This window comes from Cynara cardunculus (genome assembly GCF_001531365.2).
Source record: "Cynara cardunculus var. scolymus isolate 2C chromosome LG 3, CcrdV1, whole genome shotgun sequence".
Lineage (NCBI taxonomy): Eukaryota > Viridiplantae > Streptophyta > Magnoliopsida > Asterales > Asteraceae > Cynara > Cynara cardunculus.
The window spans coordinates 3,790,553-3,811,164 of NC_037530.1; the positions used below are offsets into that span (position 1 = coordinate 3,790,553).

At 33.2% G+C, this 20,612-nt stretch overlaps 2 protein-coding genes across 2 annotated transcripts; both read left to right on the forward strand.

The window, feature by feature from the left end:
- The first annotated feature begins 3,837 nt into the window (after nucleotides 1-3,837).
- Nucleotides 3,838-9,364, forward strand: LOC112509789 (probable beta-D-xylosidase 7). Its single transcript, XM_025114948.1, has 6 exons — nucleotides 3,838-4,332; nucleotides 5,985-6,293; nucleotides 6,383-6,552; nucleotides 6,700-6,797; nucleotides 7,438-8,205; nucleotides 8,719-9,364. The coding sequence occupies exons 1-6, from the start codon at nucleotides 3,928-3,930 to the stop codon at nucleotides 9,294-9,296; spliced, it is 2,328 nt and encodes a 775-aa protein (XP_024970716.1). The 5' UTR covers nucleotides 3,838-3,927; the 3' UTR covers nucleotides 9,297-9,364.
- Nucleotides 9,365-10,048: 684 nt separating this feature from the next.
- On the forward strand, nucleotides 10,049-19,906 carry LOC112509644 (SEC12-like protein 2). The gene is made up of 11 exons (XM_025114712.1): nucleotides 10,049-10,178; nucleotides 10,388-10,655; nucleotides 12,491-12,585; nucleotides 14,310-14,460; nucleotides 15,456-15,547; nucleotides 15,633-15,729; nucleotides 16,432-16,507; nucleotides 16,951-17,071; nucleotides 17,637-17,753; nucleotides 18,000-18,067; nucleotides 19,562-19,906. Exons 1-11 carry the CDS (start codon nucleotides 10,090-10,092, stop codon nucleotides 19,648-19,650), a joined length of 1,263 nt encoding a protein of 420 aa, XP_024970480.1. The 5' UTR covers nucleotides 10,049-10,089; the 3' UTR covers nucleotides 19,651-19,906.
- The last annotated feature ends 706 nt before the right edge of the window (nucleotides 19,907-20,612 follow it).

The window sequence follows — 20,612 nt, forward strand, 5'->3', positions numbered from 1 at the left end:
GTGTACATGTAGTGAAACCATATGATCTTTTTGGTTCACGTAACGAAACAAAAAATATAGATTAAAATGTTTAACAATGTGAAACAAATACAACTGACACTATCACATTATGAGAGGAATATGTGGGAAACAATACATTAAATCCTAATATTTGATGAAAAAAGAAATCAAATATAACATATTTTTTAATTGATTCTTACGGATTTATGAATTTTCTCTGATTCTCGTTTAATATGCCCCCAAATAAATATATATGTATATATAATATATTTGAAAGAAAAAAAATCAAAGAATCTGGATCTAGTTCTAGTGACGTAAGAAAAAAAATTGCGAACACATTTATGAGAAATTAGCTCAAATAATCATTTTTTTATTTAAATTGATTTTCTATCATTTTTTTTTTCGGTTTGACTCAAATGTCATTACATTTGCGATAGTCATTGCAAACCTAACTAAAAGACAAAATAAAAGGTAAAATTCAACAAGTTTAACGTCACAATTGCGGACTTGGCCGTCGCAATTGCATATTTGTATTAAATTTGAATTGTTTTGGCTTTAAGCTAGGTCTGCAATATTGCAAATCTGGATATTGCAGAAATGGTGACATTTGGGTCAACCCGGTGGAAAAATAGTTAAAAAACAATTTGAATGAGAGAAATGGTAATTTAACTCAAGGACCGCACGTGTTAATTTATATTTACTTTAACTAATTTTTTGTATTTTCTTTATTTTAATTTAGGCTATTTATTATATGGTAAACTAGTTGATAACTGATAAGTTAGCTGATAAACTAAATACGTTTGACAAAAACTAGCTGATAAGTTAATTGAAAAATATAAAATAACCAAAAAAGATATGTTTAAAAGTTAATTAAATTTAACCTTTGATAATATATTTGAGACAATATGCTAATTAATAGAAACTAGATGTTAAAAAAAATTAAATAATAAAATATATTAATTAATAGAATGGAATTTCATTTTTTATAAAAATAAATTATAAATAACTATAAAAATAATGAAATTACCTTTTTATTAATGAATTATTAGAAAACGAGTGTTTTAAACATATTTTACTATATTATTATATAGAAATCTTATGAAATCCAGTGAAATACCAACCATTCCTATGAGATTTTGAAATCTCAAAATCCAATGTTTCAGTGATCTTAAATAAATTTTGGAATTTCAAACCCGAACAATTTTGCAAAGCAAAGATGAGATTGGAATGGATTTAAAATCTAAATATATTCAATTTTTATAAATCAAACAAACCCTTAATTAATACACAATATAAATTTTTAAATATAAATTATAATTGATTGACACACGGTATTGAAAAAAATGGTGATACAGTATCTCAAAACCAATGTAGTATGGATTGTTATTTCAGTATATTATCAAGGGAAAAGTCTAAAAACCCTCAATGAACTTTAGTGTTTGGAATAATTAAGTCATTGGACAAGTTTTCGGAACAAATAAGTCATTGGACATTAAAAAATCTGTTAAATAACCTGTTACATACATCATTATGACCTATACAACTGGTTAATATGGTAAAATAATTGAAAAAGTATGGAAAAAAACAAATAGACTTTCATATTTCGAATGATTAAGTCCGTAAACATTTATTTGAACCACATAAGTATTTACATCTATAAAATAAAACAAATATACCAAAAAAGTTAAATTTAAAAAGATTACTGATAATATGTTACTGTGTTAGAACGTCTGACGATGGTCAAGTTAGACATCAGTTAGATATAAGTATTCTATGCATATATAACAATGAACAATAGCGATGAATTTCAAATAATTATGTATTTAGTTAAATTTTATCATTAACCCCTCAATAATTTAATCTGATTATTTTATATTTTTTTAATTTGAAAAATCACTGACAAAATATTTTTTATTTTTAATTAAAATAAATTTTATCAGTAATATTTTTTAAATGTAAGTATATTTTTGTAAATGTAAGTATATTTTTTGTATATTTGTTTCATATTATATATATATAAATATTTTTTTAGTTCAGAAAAATGTTTAGAAATTTAATCGTCCAAAATATGAAAGTCTTTTTTTTAGGCTTTTTCTATTATTTTACCACATTAACTAATTTTATAGGTTATAAGTATGTATCTAATAGATTTTAAAAAGTCTAAGAAGTTATTTAATATGTTTTGAAATATCCAAAGACTTATTTGTTCCAAATTATTTAAGAACTTAATCATTTCAAACACTAAAAGTCTATTAAGGGGCTGTTTAGTAATTGCTGAATAGTTTGGTGCAAAATGATTAAAAAGCTCTTATGATATAGTGCAAAATAAAAAATAATTGTGTGGTAATTGTTTACAATGAAATTAGAGCACTGAATGGTTAAGGAGACTCATGATACAAAATCATTTAAAGAGTTTTAAAACTATTAAGAGAAATATTTTTTTTGTCAAACAAGATTCATTTCTTAGTAACTCAAAAACTACCTCTTAATAAAATAAGAGTTAAATGCATGAAATAGCAACCTACTTTCATAAAATTTCTTATTATAGCATTATACTTTTGTTTTTCTTTATTACAGCAATGTACTTTCAAATTATTTTTTATTAAGACATTGTACTTTAAAAAATCTAGCCATAATAGCAATGAGTAACCTGTTACCTTTTAAACCGGTTAACCCTTTGACTTTTTTGCTTGTGTGGCTTTAATGAGGTGATGTGGATGCCACATCATTTTGATGACTTAACTAAAATTAAAATAAAAACTTATTTCAAATTATTATTAGTGATTTTTATTTTTCATTGCTATGATCTAAAAAAACATTTAATTTTTTTTACTTTTTCTTATTAAGTTGCATTCAAATTAAATATTTTTAGAATAAAATATTTATTAAATAAATATGAAACATTATTTTCGAGATATATTTTGTTTGTAAAAAAAGTAACTTTTCCTATTTTTTATGTTGTTTAAATACATACATACATATCTTTTAAAGTTCTCTTTAAAATATTAACGAAATAAATTGTTATCTATATTTTTTAAATATTTATATTAATAAATAATTCAAAAAAGTCTAATTAATTTAATATATTTATACGTCAAGTAAAAAGTTTTTGAACAAATATAATATATTATTTAAAAGATAATATTTTTTGGTAAAAAAATGAACAATTCTTATTTTCCTTTTTTCAAAAAACACATATTTTTTTAAAAATATTAGCGACATAAGTTGTATTCTACTAGTTTTATTGATATTGATATATTAATGAATAATTTAGATTTTTTTTAATTCATTTAATACATTTATTAAATAACATATAAAATATCTAAATATTAAAAATTAAAAATATAGTGTTTAATAAGAACTAGTAAATGTTATAATAAAATAATTTTGAAAGTACAATGATATGACAAGAAAGTCACATCACTATAGTACATGTGGACAGCCTACGTGGACAATGAGGTGACATGAAAACCTAGTATAATGAGTAAATTTAAAGCAAAAGGTTACCCAATGTTATAATGGGTAAATTTTTCAAAATATATTGTCCTAATAAAAATAGTTTTAAAATACATTGCTGTAATAAGAAAAACTGAAAGTATAATGTTATAATAAAAAAATTTATGAAAGTAGATTGCTATTTTATGCATTTTAACTATAAAATAATTAAGTGATAAACAAATAACCCCTAAAGTTTTTTTTAAGACTTTTCCCTATTATTATTTATGAAAATACTCCAATAAACTTTTAAGATTAAAATATATCATGGTGATACATCCATGATCCATGTTGTGATGTTGGGGCAGAGAGCCTGCTAAAAAGCTTCTCCCACTTAGCCACTCACCGTCGTCTCTATCTCCTCTTCTCCCCCACTCTCTGTGTAGAATTCGTGACTTTAGTGCAAAATTCAACCCTAAAAACCCGATAATCATGAGACCTCACACCAGAATTGGTCTTGTTTTGATGATCAAATGCCTGGCGATGATGATGATGATCGTCTCCGCCGCGGAGTCACCTCCATTTTCATGCGACCCGTCATCACCTACACCACCATATCCGTTCTGCAACATCAGCTTACCTATTTCCAACCGTGCTCACGACGTCGTTTCACGCCTTACCTTAGACGAGAAAGTATTGCAACTGGTGAACGGAGCGCCGGAGATTCCTCGCCTTGGGATCTCCGCCTACGAATGGTGGTCGGAGGCATTGCACGGCGTTTCTAGACACGGAAAGGGTGTTAGATTTAACGGAACCATTACCACCTCCACTATGTTCCCTCAAGTCATTTTAACGGCTGCTTCTTTTGATTCAAGTCTCTGGTATCGGATTGGTCAGGTGAATCTTCCATTTTTCATGAATTTAACAACTGATTTTAGTTTTGAAGAACTGTTAGAGATTTATAGGGTAACATATACGTTTTGATAACTTCTATTTGCTGTCAACTTTTCAAGAGCTGGTTAAACGAAAACGTATTTCCCGATTAGAGATATTGCTGGTTGCTAATCAAATGCTTGAACAAGATTAGGTTCCATTTTGATTGGGTCAATAGTTGACTACAACTTCTATAAGTCAAATGAGTGAGCAAACATTGTTTTCCAATTTGATTAGTGCAATGCGGCCGGAGCCGTGAATTTTAACGATTTTAAAGTTTAGAAGATTTAACGATGATATACGTTACACTTGGTCTTTACATATTAATACAATTTGAATAAATAAGAGTTATAGTTCCAATTAAAATCTATCGAAAAAAAAAATTGTCTGACAGTTTAAAATCTAATATATTTAAAATCCAACATATTTAAACGACTCCACAAATGTGTTTAATTTACACCAACAACAAATAATCAAGAGATTGAGAGCGAGACTTAGAGTTCTAGAGCAATTGATTAGAAGATGAATGAGAGAACTTTTTAATAACTCATGGTGAATATCAGTTTGAATCTCACCTTGGGGATGGGAAGAAGACATATAGGTATGAGAGGGTGAAGCATGAGTGAAAGGTGTCAAAAGTATATTGGGAACATAAAAAAAGGTAATAATGTGCATTGGTAACTTGTACTATGTGTTATTTTAATTGTAAATTAAATTTTTTTAAGGCTGAATGGTAGTAGTACTTAATGCATTATGAGTTGTTTTTAAGACTTTGTGCATAAATGTATAGTACCTTGTGCATTAAAAATTGTTTTTAAGACTTTTGATAAATCTGGTTTAAAAGGTAGTATAGATAATAGTTTTCAATACCCAAAATCCATAATGGGCATTAACTTGCTCAATGTTTGTCAAAATTCCATCTATTGATGGTTGACTTGTTTAACTTTTTTTTCTAACTTGATCGATGTTCTTTAAATTTTAAATTTTGGAGATAAATATTTTTTTTAATAATTTGGTATAATACTTTTTAATAATATCATATTGGTAGAAATTTTATTTTATATGTTTTTTTTTAAATTTAAAATCCCATAAGAGGTCCAAACCACCTATATTGGTCGGGAACATACCTTCTATTTCTTTGTTTAGGTTTGACTGGTTTGGTCGTTTGTTGCCGGTTTGGTTTGTGGTTTAGGGGTTATATCGTCCAAATGGGAGACAACCTTACTTTCGATCTTTTTATTAAGACTAGTGGTTGACCTTTTGTCACATATATATATATATATATATAGTTGATCTATTGACCTTTAGTCATTGCATATGCAAGTAACATTTGGTTCAAATGAAAAATGAAAGCAACATCAGATTCCACAGGAGATATTTCTAGTTTGATGATTTCAGAGAAATGGTTGACCTTTAGTCAAACATCCGTTTTTTCTCCATTTCTCACACTTTACACTCGCCGGGGTCTTCATGGAAACCACTCTACTCTTTAGGGTAGAGGAGAGGTTTGTGTACATCTTAATCCCAACCCCACCTGACCACCTCTGTGTGGGATATACTGGGATCGTTGGTTTGGTTCTTCAAAAAGAAACCGAGTTTTTTTAATGCATATGTAGGCAATTGGGAGGGAAGCAAGAGCAATGTACAATGAAGGTCAAGCAAAGGGGCTAACATTTTGGGCACCAAACATTAATGTGTTAAGAGACCCAAGATGGGGAAGAGGACAAGAGACACCTGGCGAAGACCCATTGGTCGTTGGAGATTATTCGGTTTCATATGTAAGAGGGATTCAAGGTGATAGTTTTGAAGGTGGGAAAATCGACCCGAATTCTGATCACCTTCAAGCCTCTGCTTGCTGCAAACATTTTGTTGCCAATGATTTGGATAACTGGAATACTGCTAATCGTTACAACTTTGATGCCAATGTAAGTCTCCCTCGTGCATTGTAGGATTATACAATGCAAGTTTTTAGCATATTTTTCGTGCAATAATGCTTGTACTTTGTGGGTTTCAGATAACTCAACAAGATCTAGCAGATACATACCTAGTACCATTTCAGAGGTGTGTACAAGAAGGGAAAGCCAGTGGGATAATGTGTGCTTATAATCGAGTCAACGGTTTACCAAATTGTGCTGATTACAATCTCTTAACCAAAACAGCTCGCGAGGCTTGGGGATTTAAAGGGTATCAAGATTTCCATATAAACATTTGCAGAAGCGGAATCTTAGTTCGCACATCTGGCGTCAAGATTCTGGCTTTCTAGGTTTATTCTTGAATAAAATATTATCTTTAATTGTGGCCTGTTTGTTTAACTTAGTTCCATAATCACAGGTACATTGCATCTGATTGTGATCCAGTTGCCATTATGCATGATGTTCAAGGATATTCAAAGTTACCTGAAGATGCGGTCGCCAGTGTTCTTAAAGCTGGTAATTTATGCATTATTAAGTTGTAGCGTTACACTTTATTGTTTTAGAGGCGAAACTTGATTGAGCTGGCAATAAGCATGCATATGGTTCGTAGACACAGGATAGGACAAGACAGGACAAAAATTGTTGTTCCATGTTTGGTGCTAAATTTTAACTGGGATGGGACAAGAGGAGAGGGTCTGTTTGTTAGTAACTTTATGAGCTTAATGAGACTTGCAGCTTATTTGGTCAGCTATAAGTGATTGTTTGGTAGTGGTGTAATGATATAAAAAGTGGCTTATTCAATAAGCTTCTAGGGAAGCTTTATGCAGAAGCAAGTTTATTCTAAATTTGTCCCTCCCAATTAACACACACTCCTTCCATCTATGAAAAAACCATCCAAACAAAAACCTTCACGATCTATATATAGTAGCCCGGACTTTATTGAAAGCCAACCAAACAGCCCCTGAGTCGTCCCACAAAAATAGGTGGAATAAAAGTCAGGGAAATGAGACAAGAATGGTAAATTACTAAACTACCCATGTCGAATTAAACCCCTAAAACCTTGCTCGGTTCTGACCTGCCCAGCCCTGTCCCATCCAGTCTCGTCTATATATCAAACTCACCTAAAGAACATGCAATTTAACGAGTTTTCTTGCAGGGATGGATGTCAACTGTGGTTCCTATTTAAAGAAATACACAAAATCAGCAGTTGAACAGAACAAAGTAACAGAAGCAGAAATAGACAGAGCTTTAGAGAACCTATTTACCATCAGAATGAGATTAGGTTTGTTCAATGGTAACCCGAAAACCGGCATCTATGGCAACCTCGGACCTGACCAAGTCTGCTCTAAAGAACACCAGGACCTAGCCCTTGAAGCTGCCAGAAATGGAATCGTCCTACTGAAGAACTCCGCTAACCTTCTCCCACTTTCGAAAACCGAAACCACTTCCATTGCTGTCATAGGCCCCAACGCCAATGTCACACAGACGTTGCTCGGAAACTATGAGGGTGAGGCGTGCAAAAACATCACGGTTCTTCAAGCACTCCAAAACTATGTGAAAAACACACAGTACCACCAGGGCTGTGTTGATTTGGTGAACTGCACCTCTATAGCCATTAATGATGCTGTTCGCATAGCGAAAGCGGTTGATCACGTGATTCTGGTTATGGGTTTGGATCAAAGTCAAGAAAGGGAGAAGCTTGATCGGCTTCAATTGGTTCTTCCGGGGAAGCAAGAGGCTCTTGTATCAGCCGTGGCTCGAGCTGCGAAGAAACCGGTTTCGTTGGTTTTACTTTGTGGGGGTCCTGTGGATGTTTCTTTTGCAAAAGATGATGCAAAAATTGGGAGTATTTTGTGGGCTGGTTACCCTGGTGAAGCTGGTGGTGTTGCTCTTGCTGAAATCATCTTTGGTGACCATAATCCAGGTAAGATTACACCTTGACATTTTAGGTCAATTATGGTAATTTTTTATCATCAAAATTGCGAAATGGATTAAAATGCAACAAAATTTGGTTTAGTTCCTATTTAGTACAACGAAGGAGATGTAACAAGTTTCAAAATTTCTTAGTTTGTACTCATTCTGACCGTTAACCTGCTGATCTTTTGATGACATGGACACTTGTTTACGAAAAGGTTACAACAAAGTGGACAATAAACTTAGTATCCACATCATCATATGTTACAAGATCAAGAAGTTATTGGTCACAATTGGTAAAAAATAAAGAAAAATTTGAAACTTAGTTATATTGTTTGATAAAAAAAGATTCTTCTTTAAACTAAATAGGAGTCAAAACAAACTTCCTTGAATTTAGTGTAAGATCTCACGTCGGTTGGGAAGGGGACTAATGTTGCCTTATAAGAGATTGAATACCTCACTCTCTGAAACAAATATGTCGAGATGGAATTAATGCCTAGATGTTTTTCTTTTCTTTACATAGGAGGAAGATTACCGATGACCTGGTATCCAAAAGAATTTGCAAACGTGCCAATGACGGATATGAGAATGAGGCCCGACCCATCATCGGGCTACCCTGGTCGTACGTACCGGTTCTACAATGGCAAAACAGTTTTCAAATTCGGGTATGGCCTTAGTTACTCGACCCATTCCTACAAGTTTGTCTCCCATATCCCAAACAAGATTCATCTTGGCTCAAACCAAGTGTCACCCTCTCGTAACGTGCTACTTTCTTGGATGGGAATGGACTTGTGTGAAAAAGCAAAGTTCACGGTGGTGGTTGATGTCGAGAACCATGGGCAGGCGGGTAATCACACTGTGCTACTGTTTGCAAAGTGGGACGATAAGGAGTCGAGTGGACATTTTATCAAACAGTTGGCGGGTTTTCGAAGAGTGAGTTTAGGAGACAAGGAAAGAGGTGAAGTTGATTTTGTTGTGAAGCCTTGTGAGCATTTTGGTAGGGCTAATAAAGATGGGTTAATGGTGTTGGAAGAAGGCTCTCGTTCACTTATTGTGGGAGACAAAGAGCATAACATTGAGATTGTATTATATGACGAATAAGAAAACCAATATGTGAACAACAATTTTTTGTAATCTGTAATAGTGAAGTTATGAATTTAAAATGAACGAAAGTAGAATGATTAAGTGGTCAGAATGATTAAGAGGCTTTTATGATATAATGTAAAATGAAATATAATTATTTGGTAATTGTCTACAATGAATTAGGACTCTTAATGGTTAAGGGAGGTCCATGATACAAAATCATTCAGAGGGTTTTAGAATCATTAAGAGGCAGATTATTTTTTGCCAAACAAGATTCACCTCTTAACGATTCAGAGGTTGTCTCTTAATGGAATTATTAAGAGGTAAACAAACAATCACATATAAAAGTTCTGTTTTCATATTTTATATGTATGATATTTTTTCAATAGTTTACAATTTATTGTCCAAAAACAGTCGAATATCATTTTTTTTAATGAAGCTAAAATTTTCTCGAATAAATTTGTTTTATTTTATATTATATTAGTTTTTTTATGTCACATTTAATAAAAAAAATTATAAATCCGACTCATTTTTGTACATTTTATTTTGGTATACCATAAAAATGTTTTATTGGAAAATTGTCTTTTTTACATTATCAATCTTACAAACGAATTGATGATATCAATTTAAGCATATATTTGTGTTATTTTATTGAAAAATATTTAATAAATATAAATATTTTCTTATATCATATTATGACAAGTAAAATGTTATGATTTTTGATTGCGAGGGGGCAAAAACTTATTTCCGTAAAGATAGGGACTGATATTGCCAATTGATCAAAGAACAGGACAGGTTCATGGTGGAGTAGATGGACTACAAGTTTTGTCTTGCCTTGGACAGTTGGACTCCAGTATTTCGACATTCAGAGTCGGTCGATTCTCAGCAAGCGTCAATTAGGTAAATTGAATGTTTCTGCAAATTGATGTTTGATGTCTGCATAACATATCTCCATATTTGAACGGATCATACTTCCATTTTTTAAACTGATTTCTTGCAACATTTTTTTAGATTGATTGATGATGTAGATTAGGGTTGACTGATTCAGTTTTTGAAGTTGACTAGAAGCTAGTTCCAGTTGATAATTGCTCTGTTTGTTGTTAATTTAGGTCATACAAGTGTTTAAGGTTGAAGTCTGGTCAGGTGATGGAGGAGAACTGTAAGAAGTATGGAATTCCTCTATATGGTGCTTCCTTTGTCCCAAATAATGCACTCAGATCATCTGATGGAGAACCACAGCAAGAAGACGAGGATTCTGGTAATGGATCAAATTACGTGATTTTTGCCGGTGGCGGTGGTGAAGGTCGAAGTGGCATCCCTAATGCCCTCATTATCTCACTCTTCGATTCTACCTCCAATTCCCTTTCTGATCAGCCGGTGAGTTCCCATTTTGCTTATACTCTTTAAATGTACCTACATAAAACTGACATCTTTATCATACACTTTTTGAAATTATTAACGTGTATAACTGGATAGGTTAAGGAAAAGTTATCACATGTTATTTTCTCGAGATTTTAGCAATGAAGAGAAGCATAGTTTCTGCCCGACTTTACACGAATCCATTGTTTTTTTTTTGGGTGAGAATTTGAAATTGTAATGAAAATGGATTTCTCAAAGGGATCCCAGTTGATGATTACAAATGCCATGAAGGCTTGAAAGGACGACAAGTAGCCTTTCTAACTGAAATTACATTGATAACATTATGACAATGGTACTAATCCCTATCGAAATACCTAGTTCCTCAAATCCTTTAGGCGAAAAACAACTTGACCGTTGAAATTTGAATCCTAAAACAGCCCTTGTGAACTCATTGTTAAACTACCTATTAGGAGATATATTTATCAAGATATAATTCGAGTGTTTTCTAACATGTAGTGTTCTTATCTTTGATAAACAAGCAAGAAATAATTCTAGTCATAGTTCTTTTTCAATAAGATCATAAACCATGTTGTTTTAAGAGTTACTTTAAAAATCATGCCAACTATGTCGTTACCAGCTTTTCTCATAACAGGGTTTTACTTTGTGCTATTCCAAACTTATGGACAACATAAAAAGTAGATTTTGCACAAATGTGAAAAGATTATCAATAGAACCAGCTTACTTTTATTTAAAGAAGATTGATTCCGTTGTGTGAGAATTGTGATTCCCATTTAATATGACCTGTTATTGTAGCTATGTAGGGATTCAATAACTGCCTTGACAAAGCTAATTGATGGTCCTACCAATTAGTTTTTTAGACATCGATCATTACTTGGTCATACCTTAGCAATACGGTTCTCGAGGAAAAAGCTCCCAAAATCAAATAATTTGAGCTCGTTTATGTAAAATTTGACTCGCCTATAGTTTGGGGCATAGGAATAGGCACAAGCTAGTCTTTAAGATAAAGGAAGACATCACCCATAAGAGAAGGCATCTCTCTGCGAATATGATGTCATCATGTCACCAAGCACGTGGGTTGGTCATACCACTTTGAAAAGGACAAGACATCATAAGGGTTATATTTTGTTCTTCTGTGATGGTCATGTAATTGGCAAGTGGTACAAGGCATATATGAGATGAGGTGAAATGGGTATACAAGTGAATTCTAAGCATGGTATAAATATTATGATACAAAAATTCCATGATGCTCATCTCAAAAAATGCTATGAGTAAACTCCAAGTTATCCTATCCTAGATGATTCGAGTACCACAGGTTGGGTTCCAACATATTTATGCCAACTTTGTAGTCCTAACGTGGATGAATATGTCTTTAAATACTAGAGAAATCATGCTCCACCATACCCCGATGGGGACTGGCTTAAGAAGGATGAGAATTGTGCGAGTGCATCAGCTACGAGCGGTAAAGATCACATGTATACGTGCTTGAGGGAGAGACATTGTATTTGTAAGAGACAGAGAGATCAAAAAGTTCACATAGGGATGCAGGAGCAACATTACACTATGTACCACTTAAATGTTTACTTATGGTTCAATAGCATACTTGGGCTAGATTTTAACTAGGCGTAATAATTCCTGTTTCATGTGGACAAAATATATATAATATATTGACTAACCTAACCTTCTTCTCTTATTGAGTAATCCGTCGATATCTTTTAGCATATATTAATACATGAGCACTTACTCTTCTTCTAGTGTCTCTGCATTTTGATGTTTGGAATTGGTTATGGTTTATAGAAATAGAAACATTTTAACAGTTAGACTCTCTTTATAAGGTGGATATACTTGGAACTGCCAATGATCTGCCCTACAGAATGGCTGTTCATCCCGGAGGAGAAGGTGTAATATGTTCGTTATCGAAAAGTTGCAGGTAATTCTGAACTATGGGGTGCAGGGGTTTTAAGCACCCAAATGTTAGAAACAAGTTATAGGTCTTCAACAGTTATTATAGATAATATTTTTAATAACGATATGTTTTACTTAAATTAGAGATTTGAGAGCAAAACGCTTGATCTGCATTGGCTACCTTGTGAGATTCCTTGACACTTCGCCATGATTGGTTTCAAATGGGAATTAAGGTTCATCACTTCGGTTCCTAGGTTTATCTTGCCATATCTTTAAAGAATCCAAACAAATTCATGTGTGACTATTTGTATATAAATTTTGCATTGGATGATAGTCTATTCTACTTCAAAGATGTTAAAATTATTTTGCTGATAATTTCCATCTATGTGATATAGTCATTACATGGTCTCATTTTTACCTTACGGGTTGGTAGGAATCCCGCCGCGCCTGGCTGTTTGGTGGAAAAGCATATTCTAACGATCCTTGTATCTATCATTGTTTCAGTCTGCTCAGGTGGCATGAATGCGGACTACCTATTGTCCAGTGCTTTTAGGAAACACAATATTGAAGTTTGTTTTCATGCATCTCTTGCGCCATGAAGTGTGTATAACTATAAACTTAAGTATACTCCATGGTTTTAAAGAAAAATAATTATAGTGAAAAGATGACGTGCGAGCTGAAGTAGCATGTCTTTGTTTAACTAATCACAGTCTGTAGCTTTTGGCTGAAGCTAAATCTGTTCAACCCATGATTCATATATACATGTGTGTTTGCTCCATGGTTTTCTGGGAACATAAGTTACATAACACAGTGTCTGTGTTTTCTTTCTCTTTTTCGCTGCCATCTTATTTTATGTTCAAAACTTTTCCACTCATGTCTACATGAATATTTATAATGGAAATGCCTCTGGGAACAGCTGTGTTATGCTTTATGTTAAGACTTCTCAGTCTCGGATTCACAATCTCTGAGAACCAGAACATCGACCACCAAGGTGCAAACCTTGTAAGAACAGGTAAGGTTAATAATTTGGGGACTAAAGGTCATGAGTTTGAATCATGAAAGCAGCATCGACTAAAAAATTAAAGGAATATTGTGTACAATGGATTCCTCCTAACCCTTGCAATGGTGGCTAGGATACATAGATCGACCACCCCTATTCCATAAGTAAAAACAACATTATTACACATTACGCTCCAATGCTGGTATATTTGCTATTTCCACCCCTTAACTAAGTTAGGCTTTAACCGAGTCGGTGGTTGACATGTCATCAGATATCTGCTTTCAGTTCAAGTTTTGCTTTCATTAATTGGACCCAAATATGTCTTGTGGTTTCTGTTCTCTTCTGTGCAGGCATATTGTTGCACCTCAGTTTGTCTCATTGTGTGCTATTGGTGCAATAAGTGTTTTATATGGAGGGAGTGCTAAGCATGAGCATGATGTACATTGTTGTCATTTTGTGGCCTCCCCTAATAGCTTTAGATTTAAATGAGTTGGTGACTTAGCACAATACGATAAACTAATTTATATAAAAGAAAAGGTGAATTCTAGGATCCTGCATTGAAGGTGCAAGTAGAAATTCCCTTTGTTTGAGTGTGGGAGGTTACATCCAAGTATTGTGCATTTGTGCTGGCCCATGATCAGCAAAGTAGAAATATGAGACTGATGTTCAAACTTCTTTTGGATTATTGTCTTTGGTGTCACTGGCTAATTTTGGTGCTACACTGTATCGTTGCATATTTTGGTGCGTAGATGGCTTGAGTGGGATGCAATCAGGAATGAAGATATTATCAATTTGAGTCTAAAGCCGTCTGAGAAAGTGCTTGAACAATTGGAAGATGTTGGACAACAATTGGCAGTTACTTTTAGCCATGATGGTTCTTTACTTGCAGTTGGTGGTGAGGTAGAGCCAATCTTGTACATGTTTTGAATATCATTACAACACGACTTAGTCTCTGCTTCACTCATTCTATTTGGGTGCATGATTGTTACATTCTAGGCTCACTAGCTTGGCACAGTTAAGTTTGTTAAAGTTGGAGTATGCGACAGTGTCGTCTATAACCAAGAAAAAGTTATATCTAAATAAAAAGATGGTGATATTTATTTATAAAAGCAGATGCTTGAAAATCTTTTTAAAAGATATAACCATGCTTTTTGTTGCTTTTGTGTTTAATTTGAAGGATTTCTTTCGAAATAATTGAGATTTTGGCTTGACATGCTGCTAGCTTTTGTGGTTTTCTATGTAGAAACTGTGGGATGTTAAGTTTCATGGGATTTGAAAATGCTGACATTCAACACAAGTACACAACTACTTCTTTGTTAATGTCATAAAGCACGTTGAAGTTGAGAAGACTTATCGTGATTGCTTGTTCATGAACCCGTTAGCACAACAATAAAGCAACATACATTATGTTAAGCTTCTTCTATTTTAGACACCTGTTGCTCTCTACATTTTCCTTTGAATGGGAATTTAAAAGTTTGGAAAATCTTGACCAGTGCAGTTATTTTTTTCTTCAAGCATAATCTCTACACATGAAATTGAGAGGTGGAATGAGTACAACTTTTGAGTTTCCTATGTTAAAGATGGAAAGAGTGCTGAAACAGAATTTATTTTATTCTTTAGCATAAACAATTCAATGCCAAACTCATTTTGAAAATTAATTCCTGGTAAGCGGTCATCGAAAAAATGCAATATCTCCATAGGCAGTTACCTATTGGCATGAGGGATATAGGTCTCAACTAGCTTTGTTATTGATCTCTTTTCATACAAAATGTTCAAATGCAGGCTTACGTGCTCTACGCTCCATCTGGCTTGTTTCATGTAATGCAGTTTCATTATGTTATCCTTTAATTGAGGAATTATATGGATTTTAACCATGCAATTATGGTGAAGTACAGGATGGTACATTGAGGGTGTTCAAGTGGCCTAGCATGGCATTAGTTCTTGATGCACCGAAGGCTCATACTTCTGTGAAGAATTTAGATTTCAGGTTGATGGTAATTGCTGCATCAGGCTTATATTTTAATCCAATTCTGCATGTTATCTGATGTTATTGGCCTTTATCTGTCTTGCAGCCTTGATGGGAAATTTATTGTCTCAGTAGGAAGTGGCCCTGGTAGGGTCTGGGATATCTCATCATCTATGGCCAAAGCCTCTTTACCAAAAGAAAATGTAAGCATTGATTTGTATCTTCTAAGGCCGTACTCCCTTCGTCTCAAAATAGTGTCCACTATGAAAAAACACAGAGGTTAAGAAATGTGTAATTATTACATTTTTTAATTAACTAAATGACAATTTTATCCTCGATGAATAAAGCAAACCTTCTTTCTCTCTCCATCTCATCAACTCTAAAATATTTGTACATCACAATTAAAGATAGAGTAGGAAATCTAGTAGTAAATTATGACTATCTACTTTTTGAAAGTGGACATGTATTTTAGGACAAACTTAAATTGGAATGTGGACACTTATTCTTGGACAGAGGGAGTATATGATAATGATTATATATTTTAATGATCTATAAGAAGGCGACTCTCGCCTTCTCGGTGGTTGGCCCTGCGTATATGGGCATGGCAATGGGCATGCACATGTTTTCGGTAACCTGTGAAGTTCCATTTCAAAAGATGTGCAAGTTTTTTATTTGCTTACTAAAGTTGCAATGAGTTTTATTTGGGTTGGTAATATTCCAATCCTTCTGGTCTAATAACTTCTGAAACCTTGGCATTTTTATCTATTTGCCATGTAATCTTAATGCAACTGCTAAATAATTAGGTTCCCTCGTAGGCTGCTAAATCCATTTTCCTCACGTTTTATGTTTTTAAGATCCAGCTTGGTTTATACTTTATACTAATTTCAGTCACATGTACCATTCAGGATGAAGTTTTCGGATTTTGTAGGTTCTCACAAAATAGCAAGAATGATCAAGTTCTCTATGTCACTGCAATGCGAGGTGCATCTGCTTACTTGACATTCTTCTACTTTATGCTTTTATTGCTTCATCTCTTTAATGTTCCAATTCTATTGTTTGTATTGTTAATGTCAAAACTTGCATGATAAATGATGAATAGGCAATTTGTCAGAAAATAAATGCAACTTTTCATGACTGAACACAGCTAATTTGAAGTGTTATGACTATTAGTCAAATTCAAATATTTAAAAATTTCCCTCAGATAATGACATGGAAAACCTTGTTGGCCAAAATCATGCGAGCCATTTTTTATAATTATTGTTAATGATGTAAAACAGGTGTTTAGTCCAAAGTTTTACAAAGAGATGATTGTTGCATTTATTTTCAGACATCGTCAAAAAAAAATCTTTGCATTTATTTTCTGATTAAAGTATGGTACTACCTGCTCTTGTGGACTAATGACATGGATTTTTCAACTTGGCTAGATCGAGGAGGAAGTATCGTGAAGTGGAACACCACAACATGGAAGCGGATAAGCTCAAAGCACATCGTACGAGACCCGATTTCTGCCTTCAGTGTATCAAATGATGGGAAGTTCCTTGCCATGTAAGAGCTTACTTCTTTTCTCAACTTTGTTGGTATGATTACTAGTCTCCAAGTTGATAAGATATTTGAGATAAATAATCTATAGATGATTTTTAGATGGTTTTTGACCTGTTAAACATTGTATTTGCATACTTGAGATACTTCCTTCGTCCAAAATAAATGTTCACAATGAAAAAGGCATGCAGTTTTAGAAATATGTAATTGTCAAACTTGTTAATTAACTAAATGACAATTTTACCCTTAATAATAGAGGGAGTAATGAATTGCTCAATCTCACAATTAAGGGTAGAATTGGAGTGAACACTTGTTTTGGTACCAACCTAAAGTAGAAATGTGGACGCTCACTTTAAGACAGAGGAGTAACTCTCATGCTAAATATTTTCTTCTAAAGTATTTTGACATTATCGATAAATAGAAAGTATTTTCAGTCACTGCAGCTAGTGCATGATGCTTCTTTGTGTCTAAAAAAGAAACACGTTCTAACATTTTTTATCTGGCCATGTACGTATCATCAAGTGTTTTCACCTTCTTTTCCCTGACTAATTTTCTTCCATGAAAATGGCAGTGGTACAATCGAAGGAGACATTCTTATCTTGAATTCAAGTAGCATGAAGGTACAGACTGTAGTTAAGAAAGCACATTTGGGACTTGTAACAGCACTTACATTCTCCGATGATTCAAGGTTCATTCTCTATATTCATCACTAGTCATCCAACACTTCTTTTAGGTAATCATGGGTTTTTGGGCCAGCTTACGCTCACCACCTAATCCCCCGGGCGACCATGAATGGCCTGGAGTCATCGTAGGTGAACCTCCATGGCCATAAGGGCTTTGGCAGCGCCTGGATTCGGAACCCAGGAAGATGAGGTTTCCACTACTCATTGCTTTTGAAACAATATGTCACTTAAACGAGTTGTTTAAAATACAGGGCGTTGGCTTCTGCATCTTTTGATTCAAGTGCAAGAGTGACACTAATAAAGGAAACAACCAAAAACGGTATGCATCTCTTTTCCTCCTCTGACAATATGTGAACTATTGGTTGTTATACGTTCCATTCTATGAAAACTGCAGTGGTTTAATCACCTAATGGAAGTGTTTAACTATGAGTCACATGTCTAAAACCTTTAGTAATCATGAAATGAAGGAATCATGTTGACTAGAATCGACCATTTTCAAACAAGGAAAAAGAAATAATAGAGTTAACGACTCAGTAACTAGGACGAAACCAAAATGGGTAATTTTAGCTTCAATTTTTTTGCAAAGTTGTACTTCTAACAGGATATCGCAAAATGGAAATTATTGTTGTATTTTGTTTCATCAACAATAGTTTCCTTTTCATACAGCAAAAGAGCTTCTGGATTTTGGTGCTAATGTTAAAGGGAGACCCTAGTGACGCTCCTTCCATCCCATGAAAAACTGTAGTAGATCATTTTTCTTTTTGCAAAATTTGAAGCTAAAGTTATCTATTTGCCAATTAACATCGTTACAAAATAGTCAGTGTCGCCATTGAACTTGGTCACATATTTCCATTGAACCGTGTGAGTAGCCAGTGTCGTTTTCATGGCTATTCAGCTCTTGTGGCCCATGATTCGTCAACTCTTTTGGCTTCCTCGGTTTTTAAGCTCAAGTTGGGTTTGTCTTGGGTATATAACTTTTCAATGGAGAAATAATTCCCAAATCCAGAGTAATATTACAACTTTGATGCAGGAAAGGTGTATGGTGCTCTAGATTTGCCAATTTCAGGCCTAAAGTAAGGAATTGTTAATGGTCACTACACTTTAGGAGCCAATAATAACGTTATTGACCATTAAAATACAAACACCAAGGGACCTATACTTCTGTTTTTGCTTGATCCATATTTGAAAGTGATTCCTTGTTTTGCATTATTTTCGACAGTTGGACGATACAATATTGGACCAAAAGATTTAGACCATATAGGCTCACTTGGACGACCGTATTCCATTTAGTGCTGAATATGCTTGTTGATCAACTGCACCCATCTCGTTTCCTCCAAATTGTAATGCTGGCCGCATACAGTATTAACACTTAATAAAGACATTATGAAAGATGTTGACCAATTTAGGAAGTAGGTTGGGAACCGTGAAAACAAGTGAATCATATGAACATACGTTGTTTTGTTTCATATTGTGAAACAAAAATCACACGTAAAAAAGTTTCAACATTGCAAAACAAATATATATGAAATGCTACCTTAAATCCTGACCTTTTATGAAAAAGATCACGTGAAACAATACATAGACATAGAGATTGGTTGTTACGGGTTTGTAACCTTTTTATGGTTCTCAAATGATTAGTGTACATCTTGGTAAACGTGGAGGTTTTCCCAACTTTGCTCTAATTATAAGCTGTTTTATGTCTGCCTCGATCATTATTTTTCTGTAATCCCTTTGCCTCCCAAAACCATGATGAGTTATCGTTAATTAATAGTCGTGTATGTGTTGATGCTCGCCCTTTTACATTTGTTTTTAGGCGGAGTGAGCGTATGGATCATACTCCTCATCGTCATCTTACTTGCAGCAGCTTTATATTACGCCAAAACTGAAGGCTTTCTTCTATAAAACATGCAAACTTCTACCCATGAAATTCGCACGAAATGCTTAGTTTTGGGTTCGGAATAACATATCATCTTCAAGGGAAATTGTAGTCATGGAGCTGGTTATCATCCTACTGTAATGTTGCTCAAAGCTATCTAACTTTTCCATACGCCTGGTAATTTGTTATATGTAAACTATATGTTCGTTATTTTCCGGCACATTTGACCCAAATTGGGTGTCATATATACAGAGGGGCATAATGAAATGAGAAGTATTGTACAACAGTAACAACTTTTATTTTAAGGTATTGTTTCACATAATTTTTTTTCATTATAGGCTAGTATTATATGTATCTATATTATATTATAAAGTATTTGTCAAAAACTTTTAAAAACCGTTTTTTATGTATGAAGTACTGTTTATTGATGCATATTACTTAAAATTCAATATTACAAGTAAATTGTGCGTAAGTACAACTTATTAAAGCTTCATGTTTGAATTCGTGTAACTAACTACGGATAAATATAATCAAATAGAGGATAAATATCTCATTTTAAAATATAAAAAATTTAAAATATAATTAGGATAATTATTGAGTTCTAACAAAATAATTAATTATTATCTTTATAAAAAAAATTATATTATTAAATCAAATATAAATTAAATTTGTTTTTAAATTTCAATTAAATTATAATAAAAACTTGAATCAAAGAAATTACATAAAAACGAGAACTTTTAAATAGTTAATGGAATACTAATATCACTAAAATTTTATAATATCTTCAAATTCATATTTCATTCAAAAATAAAAACATTTTCTTTTTCTCATAACCATATAGCATCATAATATTGATAGACCCAAAATATAAAACGAAACATTAAAATCAAGATGCCTCGTTGCAATGTGCGAATACCCTTCTAGTTGATTAAAAATGTATTTGTTCAATATGTATTCGGTTCACAATATGAAACTTTTATATGTATAT

Excerpts from the sequence above, each read along its gene's own strand:
- LOC112509789 (XM_025114948.1), top strand. The coding sequence starts at position 3,928 with ATGAGACCTCACACCAGAATTGGTCTTGTTTTGATGATCAAATGCCTG. Across the intron at positions 6,798-7,437 it reads CGCCAGTGTTCTTAAAGCTG|GGATGGATGTCAACTGTGGT; the intron begins GTAATTTATGCA and ends GTTTTCTTGCAG. Across the intron at positions 8,206-8,718 it reads CTTTGGTGACCATAATCCAG|GAGGAAGATTACCGATGACC; the intron begins GTAAGATTACAC and ends TTCTTTACATAG.
- LOC112509644 (XM_025114712.1), top strand. The coding sequence starts at position 10,090 with ATGGACTACAAGTTTTGTCTTGCCTTGGACAGTTGGACTCCAGTATTT. Across the intron at positions 16,508-16,950 it reads CTATGTCACTGCAATGCGAG|ATCGAGGAGGAAGTATCGTG; the intron begins GTGCATCTGCTT and ends CAACTTGGCTAG. Across the intron at positions 18,068-19,561 it reads AAAGGAAACAACCAAAAACG|GCGGAGTGAGCGTATGGATC; the intron begins GTATGCATCTCT and ends ATTTGTTTTTAG.